Raw genomic sequence first — 12,813 nt, 5'->3', positions numbered from 1 at the left:
CAAGTTTCAAAAAAGAATACTTACCATATTCCATATGATGTTCTGATATTTTCTGTTTTTCTCTTTTCTATCTCTTTCTTCTTTCTTGTTTTGTCTTCTAATGCTGATTGTAAGCCACTAAATATATTTCTCTAGGTTGCTAGGGGAGAAAACTATAGTTTGGGAAACAGTGCTCCATTGAATATATGTTGGCAATGTTTTGTATCCTCCTGGTGCCCCACCTCATATCCTCTTGACACATGTATGTACTCCAACCATTGCTGCAGCATCCAGCTGCACACAGGTGTAATCTGACAGCACTTTCCCTCAGCCACATCACATGTATTTCTCACTTTCTGTCCTGAGGCTTCACTGCTGTTCTACCCAGGGTACCTATAGCTCTTCAAACCTGGAAGTGAAAGGGAATTAATATCCGGGGGACAAACCTTGACCAATGGGAGATTGGTCAGTGATTAACCAGTGATTAAATGTTTCCCTCATCTATCCCTTGGGTGAATAATTCAAATTGTATTCTCTGTGGCTCTTCAGAGGGCCCCCACAAGATTGATCCCCAGTTGCCTACAATAGCAAATGCTATATCATTGTTTCTCAAACTTAAATGTATATACACAACACTTCAGGACTGGGTATTCCCTGGTGGTGGTCCAGTGGTTAGGACTCAGTGCTTCCACTGCAGGGGGCACAGGGTTCAATCCCAGGTTGGGGAACTAAGATCCCGCATGCCATGTGGTATGGCAAAAAAAACCCACTTCAGCATCTTGGTTGAATGTAGGTTCTAATTCAGTAAATCAGAGGCGGAGCCTGAGATTCTACATTTCTAACAAGCTCTAGGTAATGGTTGCTGTGGATCACACTTTGAGTAGCAAGGGGCTGGAAAACATACCCTTCCGCTGGCTTTCCCTCCTTCCCTGTTTCACTCTTGGGTCATCTTGGGATCACTTGCGTACAAGCCTATTTCTCAGGCTCAGTTATTAGGCAGAACCCAGGATAAGACAAGTAGTATTGACCCAGCAATTTTATTTCTAGGAATTTATCCTATAGATATATTCACATATGTGTGAAATAATGTTATCTACAAGGTCATTCATTACAACACTGTAATAACAAAAACTGGAAAGAAATAAACATCTACAAGTAGAGGACTGGTTGTATGACTTCTGATATATCCATATTATGGGCTATTCCATAGCTATTAAAACAATAATAAGGCTCTTTATATTGTGATAAGAAAAATATTCAAGGTATATGCTAAGTATAAAAGGTAAAGTACAGAGTACTGTACATATTAATGCCTCCATTTGAGTAAAATAAGGGAAAAGTTACTTTTTTTGTTTGTATATGCATAAAATAACTCTGGAAAAATACAGAAAATAAATAATATTGATTGGGACAAGGGAAAATAGGTGGCTGGGGACAGGAAGGAGTGGGTGACTTTTCTTAGTAATGCCTTTCATATAGTTTTGAAATTTGAACCATATGTTAACTATTGAATTTAAAATTTTATGTGCTTATATATATGGAATCTAAAAAAAATTTTTAATGGTTCTGAAGAACCTAGGGGCAGGACAGGAATAAAGACGCAGACATAGAGAATGGACTTGAGGACACGGGGATGGGGAAGGGTAAACTGGGACAAAGTGAGAGAGTGGCATGGACATATATACACTACCAAATGTAAAATAGATAGCTAGTGGGAAGCAGCCGCATAGCACAGGGAGATCAGCTCAGTGCTTTGTGTCCACCTAGAGGGGTGGAATAGGGAGGGTGGGAGGGAGATGTAAGAAGGAGAAGATATGAGAATATATGTATATGTATAGCTGATTCACTTTGTTATACAGCAGAAACTAATACACCATTGTAAAGCAATTATACTCCAATAAAGATGTTAAAAAAATAAAATAAAATTTTATGTGTTTGATCTAGAAGTATATTACATTTTCTTCCTTCTTTGAACCTTAAGCTACTCTTAACATTTAATGTTATCATATATTCAGATCAGTATGGAATAAGATCACATACCATATGTTATCATTTATGTCCATCTTTTAGTTTTCCAATAGATTTCAAGTTAAATTATGACAACTATACATCTGTATTTTTAAAAAGATATTGCTTGTAAGCTGGCCATTTGCTGTTTGAGGAGAGACAGGTTGATTAGCAATTCTACTGAGTTATTGCTTTTATGATTTTCTTCCTGAGCTTGAATAAAGTTAATAATACCAAAAAAAAAAAAAAAGATATTGCTGTCAGAGCACATAACATTATGTATATAGTAAGTACTTCATAGATACCTGCCAAGTTTATTTGAATACTCTACATTTGTCTCTAATACCAGAACAATGTCTATAGTAGAGCAAATCGGGCTTACTGCCTAAAACTCTTAGTAACTGCACAATTACTCAGGAAGTTACCAGAGGAGGAAAGGATAATGGTAAATTATAGTAAAAATGTAAAAAAACTTTTTAAAGACTCAAATTATAGCAAAGTATGATTTTTTACTCAAATAAATAAAGCAGGGGAAGTATAGAATACATTTCAAAAGAATTCTTGGTAAATGGGTAAAATTTTTAAAGTTTTGATGTTCAAGGATTAAACTTAATTTAGCTTACGAATTCACTTACAAACTCTCAGTCTCTGTTGATGCTCAGAGATCAACAGATATTTGTGTCTACTGTGACTCAGTTCTGTACTAGGACCTGTGGTTACAATGGTGAGCCAAAACAGACATGGTTTCACATGCAGTAAACATACAGCCTAGTGAGAGAGATGGGTATTAATCAAATAGTTATTTCATGATTGAATAATTACAAATGAAGTAAGTGCTCTAAAGAGAAGGGACAGGTTCTCTGATGGCAGGTGTAAAAGGAATCTGAAGTAGGTATAGAAATCAGGGAAGACTCAGTGCTTGAGGATTTCAAGCACTGTCATTTCCAGATTTACTAGTTATTTATTGCTGTGTAACAAACCACCCCAAAACTAAGTTGCTTTAAACTAAAATTTATTCTCTGTGGATTGACTGGGTGATTCTTCTGCTTATCTTGCCTGAGCTCAGTCCTGCAGCTGCTTTCAGCTGGTGGCTAAGTTGGAGGCTGGGCCTCCCACTCCCTGTGGTCTTTCTTACCAGGCTTCTTCATGGCTTCATGGTCCCAGAACCAAGAGAGTAAAGATAGAGGCTGCAAGGCTACTTGAGGCCTACGCTCTGAAACTTGCACAATACCACTGCTTGTGCAAGCAAGCAAACAGGCCAGTTTAGATTCAAGGGATGAGGAAATAGGGTCCACCTCTTGATGAACTGAGCTACACAGAATTTGTGGCCATTTTTTTCAATCTACTACAATCGATCAGATTACTATTTATTCAATAAATCATTATTTCCTAAGGATCATTGTAAGAATTAGAAATCAAACATGAATAAAATATAGTAATTTTAAGTTGCCATTTTTTCCTTTCCCTTAGAGCACATGGTGCTTGTGAACTGTCATTTCATTTTTTATAGAGATCAGTATTCGTGAACATTTTTTCCTATGGTATGAAAATGAATCATTATTAAATAAATAATATAATATAAAAAGAAGAGTCTTACCAAATTAGAAAGGAAAAAAAAGTCACTGGGGATTATAAGTAATTTTTAGCCTTTCTAAATTTGTAATAAAGAACATGTATTTTATAGTCAGAAAAGAATTAAGGCTATGTCAGTGTAGCCATGCAGTTATGAATGATATTTATAAGCACAAAAATTAATTCAGTAGTGAAAAATCTCAGGGAAGTCAAGCTTTTCTTTGTAGTTATAACTTTGCTCTCATGTTTGTTTTAGCTGTCTTTTAAAGGTGATTTGTTTCCAGCTCAAATTTTGCCCTTTTGGATAATTTTGAATGAATTAATAAATATGTAAAGCTAATGACAAAGATATTAGCTACCTGGAATTTTTGTTTTTGCAGGCAGTGTCACAAGAAAACAAAAGTATTTAATTTGCTTGGAAAGTTATTTTTATGAGCAGTAATCTAACTTTTTTCCCCAATATTTTCAAAATTATAAGAATGATAAGAATGCTGCTTTTCTTCTGATGGAAAGTGACAGGCTAATCATCAGTTTACCCAGAGTGAAGTGGACAGAAGCAGCACTGACCATGGCATCTCAGCTCCAAGAAGAATGTATTGCATTTATTATAGAAAACTTCTCCAAGATCATTCAAAGCGAAAATTTTGCTCTCCTCTTACAGGTACTGCATCTAAAATTATATCCTATATTTAGTCCCATCTTTGTGTTCTGATTATAATTATGTAAGTTTTCAAATTCAGGTTGCCTTTGATTAAATTAGTATGACTTAAATAAATTCCATAGCAGATGGCATGTTTGCATAGCATTTAGGGCAGTGATGGACAGGATTTTTGGCTCATAAGATAATGAAGGGAGGACGGGACAGGTTGAGTGCCCTGGCAAGGCACAGTGTAACTCTGGCAACTCCAGCCCTCAATCGGCATAAGCCATATTTTAGAAATTGAAGTCATAAAGATATTGTTTTTGTCAGTAATGCAATTATGGTTCATGCAAAATTCTCTGTCTTACTGGGACCCACTTTCTCTAAATTTAGTTACTTAATAAAGAACTTTTATAACATTTCTAGGCTCTGTTTTAGGACTATTTTGGCTCTTAAGAACTCTGTGTGTGTGCCGATATTTTTAACAGAGGAAAGGGATTAGTATAATATTTATGATTATAATGATAATAATTATTATTATTAACAGAGGAAATAAGATTTCTGGTTGACTTCATATAGCCAGTTATGATGAATGGTCTGCCGTTATGCCAGACTTTCACATTTCTTACACATTTACATATATTCCTATTAAATATCAATTTCTGTGTTTTATAGTCACAAGCAATGAGTAGCACATATGATCTGCTGGACAAAATTTTAAAAGCAATTGAAGAAAACATTACCACTGAGAATAGTTGCTCTCTTCTTATGGCTCTGGACACATTACTGAACTCTGACAGTACAAAGGAAATGGTATTTGATGTAATAAAATTCATTAAAATGATAGAATATTTAAACTGTTTTAAGATTTTTAAATATATACACGTTTTAAATGTCACATGGTTCATTGAAACTGTTTGATACCTGGGGGGTGGTTACAGTCTCTACTTCTGTGTATATTTGGAATTTTTCATAATACAAAATTTTAAAAATTTCATTTACCTCCAAATGGACTTATTATAAAAGTTTAGAATTTGGAAGTTTGGCTGGCTAATTCTAAACATAATTTGGTACTTAGCAATATTAATTGGTACAGCATAAGTTTAGTATTTCTCCCCAGTCACTACATTAAATTTCCTAAATATAAAACTTAAAGAATTTTAAAGAATGTTTTATAGTTTTAATCATCAGTGTCTTTTAATTTTATAATACATTCTTAATTTTTGTCTTAAGAAAAAAATCATTTAAAATTGGATTGACTGAGAAAAAGCAAAATTAAAATATATCTTATTTTTAAATGCAATTAATCAATGGTAATTGACAAGCTAATTGCAAATTATTGACATTTTTTATTTGTTCAACAAGAATGACAAAAAATTTCATCATATTTATTATTACTGCATAGAGTATTTGACCTTGTAATGTCAGAGCTGATTTGAAAAGGCTGTGGAAGGTATTTACATAAAGGCCATTGGTGGTTTAAAACAGTGTTTGGTTAAAAGGATAATGCTGAAAGGATAAGGTTCATGTTCACTATAAAATTCTGTTGTCAAAGAGCAAGCCTTCATAAATAACTTGTACCCGACGATCTTAAAAATCTAAGTGATGACATCATTGATCTAGCTTAGGAGTAAGTAGATTCGGAAGGGAATAATGACTGGTTGCTATGACAATGTGGTTCTGACCAGCTGCTGATTTGTTGCTTGAACACAGGGTTTTACGTGCAAGATCCAGGCTCTGCGTGATAAGCTGTGGATCTTCCTGGTTCAGTCTTTCTATGCTGTTCGTCACACAGAAAGCTGGAAGCTGATGAGCACAGATGATCAACAGAAAATCCAAGCAGGTATATTAGCCTTGAGATTTTTTATTCTTATAATTGTGACAAGAGATATTTTAAAGGGGTTCTAATAAGTGATAGGATTAACGTTTGTTTGCTTCTGTTCAATAATAGCTTGCTAACTGAAACTAGTGCTGGTATGTTTAGGCAGTTTTAATAAATCATGCTTTTTTTCTGTTCTTAGAAAATGAAACTCATTTCCTTATATATACATATATAATTCTACTTTATCTTAGCAACTTTATATTCTAGCCAAATTTGCTTAAAAGCATTCTTTTAGAGAGATTTAGAAGTATAGGAAAATGTAACCCATATAGAACAGATTACCAAACATACTTTCTCTCCCTTTTAAAATATATTTTTCCATAAAGCTTTCCCATCTTTTGCATAAGATACCCTTTCTTGTGGTTTTGCCTAGATTAGATGGCTTTATTCCATGATCGATTGGTTCAGTGATACGATGTGTGCTATTGCAGAGTGTCCCTCAGGAGCCGCACAGTGCTCTTTGACATTTAATAGGTACCATTTGAAATATTAGCATTAAACAAAAGATTTATACTGCTTAGAATGTGTTTGTTTCAAAAATGTTAAAATAAAAAATTGAGGGTGTGGAACTAAAAATGGCTTCATGACTATTTTTGGGTTAAAGCAGGTACCTTAGGAAAAATATTGACAGATTCAGTAAGTATACTTTTAAAAACATTTTAAATTAAGAGACTGTATTTTATGAAGCAAACATTTCTGTACTATAAAACATGGAGACCATATGTGATATAATATATTCTTGATAGTACATGGATATGTTAAATTCTTTAATGATTTAATCAAAATATGATTTGCTCTGTCTTGCATTAGGAGCATAACACGATGGTGTAGCCAGATGTGATCTCAAGAGCACTTTTCAAAGAAATTCCAACAAAATAATAAAACAACAAAATCCATGAAACAACAAAAGTCATGAGAAGGTCTTTAGAAATTGGATTTTTTTTCCTTGTGACTGTTTCTGTACTGATTTTTAGATGACAGTTCATCTGTACTATACAGTGTAAAAAAAATAAGATCAGCATTCCTCGAGTAGGTGTCATTCAACTCTCTTCTGATTGGGAGTAAACTTTGCTTTTCTCCATTTTTAGAGGATTTCATAGTTAAGTTGGGTCCCGAACAGTGTTCTTTATCTTAATTCTTCAAAGTGCTAATTTAAAATACATGTGAATACATATATATATACACATATCTAAAACAAAATATTATTGGTAATCCAACTAATTGTCAAAAAGAACTTTTCAATCTATTACATTCTATCAGTGTAAAAATAATTTTTAAAATCTTAAATATGTTGAATTATAATGAGTCCTGACTTATGCATAATTATTGCATTGGGAAATCCCAGATAAAGGAGTAATTCTAGGTTGTCTTTGTTATAACATTTCTTATGTTCTAGTTTGAGTTACTGATCTTTGGGAGAAATCTTGTATTAATTTCCACCTGTATATTTTTGTGCAGTCATTTGCTAACCACAAACCAATCCCTGTAATGCTATTTCTAGGATCCTGCTTTGTCTTATAACATAGTTCCTATAGAATAGAAATAGTAGAAGGTGCATGGTAGGGTTACAGATAATTTGATGTATTTTTCATCAGGTGTTTTAATAAAAATAAAATCAATTTTGGAAAATATATGTATATATTTCTTCAAAATATATTTTAAAGCTACATAACCTTCAAAGGGAACAAATACATTAGCTAAACTATATTTATGGCTCTCATACCATTATTCCTATATATTCCCCTGACGTCATTTAAATTCTTATTTGAAGAATATAAACTGAGTTCCCCAATAATTCCCATATAAACCTAATCTATAAAATGAATTTTTAATGTAATTCTAAAAAGAATGATATAGGTTTAAGGATTGTCTCTTGTTTTATTTTCAACAAAACCTTATCTTTTTTCTCTTTACTCCTTCCTCAGGACATACCTGCAAAATCAGAAAATTTTTAACAGTATTTTAATATTTTTTAGGATAGAAATTTTCTCACATTGAATAGTTTATAAAATATTACGTTTGCCACAATCTGTAATTTTTTGAAATTTGGAAAACTAGCTAAAAAGAAGTTGTCTCTAAAATTTCAAGCTTGAGAAAATTCTAGGGTTTTGTAAATGTATAAATCTTCTCTGTGAGACTGTACATTTCTCATTTATTAATTTTAATAACGTAAAATCCATAGGGACAGGAATATAAGATTCAAAATGAAGTCCTTTAAGAAAAATTCTAAAATAGGGAATTATTTATGTGTACTAGATTGGTTTCAACTTTTTAAAAGTTATTTCCATCAAAAATGTAACCTTTTTCTGCTAATATACTATTTTCCCTCTACTTCTATGGTAATAATAGTGCTTCCTGTAAAATTAAATTGCTTTTTTTTTCCTACAGCTGCATTTGACAAAGGTGATGACCGAAGACTTGGCAAAAAGCCTATATTCAGTAGCTCTCAGGTAAACTTTTACAATTTTACAGGCCCAGAAGAAACAAGATACCAAGTAATTTAAATTTTATCATTTTATATTTCAGAATAATTTTTAAAAATCTATTCTTTCATTAACTAAAGCTGTTTCTGGATGGAAATAATTTTGAGTCTTGTTTTTAATCAAGTGAACGTTTTGTAAATTTTTAAATGATATGCATTTTTTATATCCAGCTGGTATGGGAAGTGAAATATTGTCTACCATTTTTATTTCCTTGAAAACCTTTTTGGCAACTAGCATGTTGGAACTATTCCAGATCAGAAATTGTCTAGAATTCTAGATCTAGTTCCATGTCTGTTTTTCTAATTAACCTACTTCTTACAAAAGAAGATTTTAGTTGTCCCAGTTTTCTCTATACTAAGATTTTAATCCACATAATATATTTTTGGTGCGAAAAAGGCAGTTAATACCAAGAGTACAGTTGTGTTCACTTTAAGTTACTTGGTGTACTTATATGAGTTAACTAAAAATAGTCAAACTCTTAAAAACTAAGTAGAGTGGTGGCTGCCAGGGGCTGGGGAGATAAGGAAAAGGGGAATAATTGTTCAATGGGGATAGAGTTTCAGTTTTGCAAGATGAGAACGTTCTAGATATCTGTTGCACAACAAGGCGCATATAGTCAACCTGACTGTACTGCCCACTTAAAAATGGTTAAGATGGTAAATTTTATGTTATTTGTTTTTTAGCACACACACACACACACACACACAACATACACGTTACTTGGTATATTCATTATAATATGAAATACATTTTTATTCCCCTAAAATGTTATTAATGATGATTAGAGTTCCAATCTAGCTAACTTACAAATGGTCACTTAATAATATATTTGAAGCATAAAATTATACTAACCTAGACACACATTACAATGATATGGAGAGATACACTGAGAGTTCCAGTTTGGAATGCAAAGAATATATTGCCCTTGCAAGAGTGGAATTGGGCATCTTTTCTTCCTTATCAGCCAGTAGATAGGAACTCACACAACTCCAAGCCACAACCAAGAGCTCTGATGGCTTGAGGCAGAGGTCAAGCTCTAAACGTCTTGGGTGAGAAACTGTGAGATGCTGGAGCTTTTTGCTAGTAAACCTCCTAGGACTATTTCCCTAAGTGTGTTCCATAATATACTAGCTCCATCATATGTTCTACCTAAGAACATCTAGTGTCAACTAAGGTTGAGAATTGCTACACAACATAGCTCCTCTTAGACACTAACGATGCACATCAGCACCTAAAAGCTCTGAGAAACACTACAGTAAAGAACACTTCTGAATTTTGTTTCCCCCAGGATTTCCTCAAATTTTATAACCATGGAACACCACTAGACTCCCTCTTGACCCCTCTTAAGCATGTTGTACAGTTCCACAGAACATATGTTAGGAAATGGCACCTTAGAACATTTTTTCTATGTACTATGTTCCCTTTCACCCTATGTGTTTGTGTGTGTGTGTGTGTGTGTGTGTGTGTGTGTGTGTTTTAAGGCCACCAGGATTTAGCCTACCTGCCTTTCTTTCCCCTGTATTATCTACTAACTGCTATTAGCCAGGCTTTTCCTCCTTCCTTGCCTTACAGCAAAATAGAACAAAATCTCATTTCCCTTCCTCAGTTCCTGACTTTCAGGTTGTCCAAGGGTTTATACTGTTAACCACAATGGGAAGGAAACAGGCTAATATGTTTTCCTCAGAAAGGCAGCATTGTACTGAAATGGGTGCTGGACATAAAATCATAAAAGTTCAGATCTTGACTTTACTATCTTTGTCATCTGTGAGTCTTAGTTTGCTTATCTGTAGAATGGCGTAATAAAACCTAGCTGGGATTATTGTGAAAATTAAGTGAGATAATTTATGTGCAATTGTCTAGTCTGTAGTAAGTCCTCAATAAGTGTGGTATGAATAAGTGTGTCTTCCAAAATGAGATGAGATCTTTTGGAGGTGGGAGAAAGTTGATGAGATAAAATAGAGAGAAACGTTTAAGAAGGGTGCTGGTACCAAAATACTTAAGACTAAAATTATACGATGTCTGGGATTTGCTTCAAAATAAAATGGTGGTAGTTATATACGAAACAGAATTGGCCAAGAGGTGATAGTTGTTAAAGCTGGGTAGTAGGTATGTGGGGATTCATGATACTGTTCTGTCTTCTTTGATTATGTTTAAATTTTTCTATAATAAAAAGTAAAACAAAATAATACCAACAAAAAGGAATAGTACTAGACCTGAAAGTGTGTCTAAGAGGAACGCTTTATTTTTTATTTTTGGCTGCGTTGGGTCTTCGTTGCTGCGCACAGGCTTTCTCTAGTTGCGGTGAGCGGGGGCTACTGTTTGTTGTGGTGTGCGGGCTTCTCATTGCGTTGGCTTCTCTTGTTGCAGAGCATGGGCTCTAGGTGCGCGCGCTTCAGTAGTTGAAGCACATGGGCTCAGTAGTTGTGGCTTGTGGGCTCTAGGGCTCACGGGCTTCTGTAGTTGTGGCTTATGGGCTCTAGAGCACAGGCTTAGTAGCTGTGGTGCACGGGCTTAGTTGCTCCGCGGCATGTGGGATCTTCCCGGACCAGGGATCAAACCCGTGTCCCCTACATTGGCAGGCAGATTCTTAACCACTGTGCCACCAGGGAAGTCCCAAGAGGAGGGCTTTAGAGTGTTACTCTTTTTTCTTTATCTTTGTCAATAGCATGTGGTGACCATTCCCAACTGGTCAGTTGTATATAAGAAACATACATAAACTTTGTAGATGTAAGTCATAGGTTGCCTAAAAATGCATATACGTTGAATCCTCACCATGGTATACTATGTTAATGTGAAATTTCTAAAGGGGTAGAGTACCCCATATACTACATAGATCTCACCCATAGCATGATGCTTTAAAGTAGATAGATTCAAGGATAGAGTGAATTAAGGATTAGTTTTAAGGGTGGGAAGAGGTCTAACATCAGAGTCTTCCTGGTTTTAGGTATTAAAAATAGAGAAATGTTATTTTTTGAGCTAAGATTTGATCAAGAAAACAAAAAATGAGGACCTAGCCTATTTGAACTTTATAAGTATTACAGAGAATCCTAGTACACTGCACTGAATGGGACCAGTCTCTACCCCTAGACATGAATAATCTGAGGCCCAGAGATATTAGTAATGATTTCTTAAATATCCTATCTTCTATTCTTCAGTTAAAAGCAAAGCTAGAACAAGAATCTAATGATTCCTTTATTATTATACCTTGCTTTTTGCTAAACTTAACTAGGTTATTTATTACTTATTATTTATGTATATACATATGTATGTGTGAATATAGACACACACACACATATTTATGTTATTTTTATCTTAGACAAATTTTAATTGTAATTAGAAGCTTTCATATTTAGAAATAACTAGACCTTGAACTGTATATCAACATGTGCTCAGGTTTGATAGCCATCATCACATGTTCTTGAGTACCCAGTATGTGATGGGCACGGTGCTAAGGGATACAAAGATGAAGACAACACAGGCTCTGCCTCATACCTCTACAATCTCATACAGCTTCCAAAAGGGAGGGAGTATTTACATAATAAATGGCAATATATTCTTAAATTTTTATTCTGTAATTCCTACCAGTTTTTAAAATTTTGTTATTCCCTTCCATACAACGTTGGTTCTAAGCAAAATGATAAAGTAGGTGCATTGTCTTTAGTGCCCTTCTATTTTCCCCTTTTTATCTATTTCACCTGTTTTTAGGACCCCTTTTCCTTTCTCCAGACAACCAATACTGTATTACTATGTTGTGGTTTTGTTTTTTTTTTTTCTCAAAAACCAAACTTTTCAGGGACTTCCCTGGTGGTCCAGTGGTTAAGACTCCATGCTTCCAATGTAGGGGGCATGGGGTCGATCCCTGGTCAGGGAATAAGATCCCACGTGCCACGCCGCACAGCCAAAAAAGTAAAAAAAGAAAACTTTTCAGGTGTAATGTGTTGTTTCCCAGGGACTCCCACACCCCCCCCCCACCCTTGCCTCCAGAGGATTAAATATTTAGTGATAAAATTTCTGGAATTTGGGATAGGATTGAAGAGAGAATTTTTGGTGAAAATCATTAACATACAGATGATTACCTGCTTAAAGCAGTAAATCCTGAGCTCAAGTCCTAGTTCAATCCCTTATCAGCATATGGCCTTGGGTAAATTACATACCTGCTTTAATCCCGTTTCTTGTTGAAGAAATGGAGATAACAACAGGAGTTATCTCATAGAATTGTTGTGAGGATTAAGTGAGATGATACATGAAAA

General features: G+C 34.4%; 1 protein-coding gene across 4 annotated transcripts in view; it reads left to right on the top strand.

Moving 5' to 3' along the window:
• BTBD8 (BTB domain containing 8) overlaps positions 1-12,813 on the top strand; it is a 93,907-nt gene that overhangs the window by 73,233 nt on the left and 7,861 nt on the right. For 2 of the 4 annotated variants that reach the window (XM_082476228.1, XM_082476227.1), the window contains exons 10-13: positions 4,037-4,219; positions 4,874-5,011; positions 5,912-6,041; positions 8,469-8,530. In XM_082476228.1, the coding sequence (XP_082332354.1) occupies positions 4,037-4,219; positions 4,874-5,011; positions 5,912-6,041; positions 8,469-8,530 (513 nt within the window). Of the gene's footprint in view, positions 1-4,036; positions 4,220-4,873; positions 5,021-5,911; positions 6,042-8,468; positions 8,531-12,813 lie in introns of all 4 variants that reach the window. The other 2 variants (XM_082476226.1, XM_082476229.1) reach the window with 1 other exon arrangement.

This window comes from Balaenoptera physalus, assembly GCF_965194825.1.
Source record: "Balaenoptera physalus genome assembly, chromosome: 1".
Classification (NCBI taxonomy): Eukaryota; Metazoa; Chordata; class Mammalia; order Artiodactyla; family Balaenopteridae; genus Balaenoptera; species Balaenoptera physalus.
This window is presented reverse-complemented; position numbering and strand designations above follow the sequence as displayed.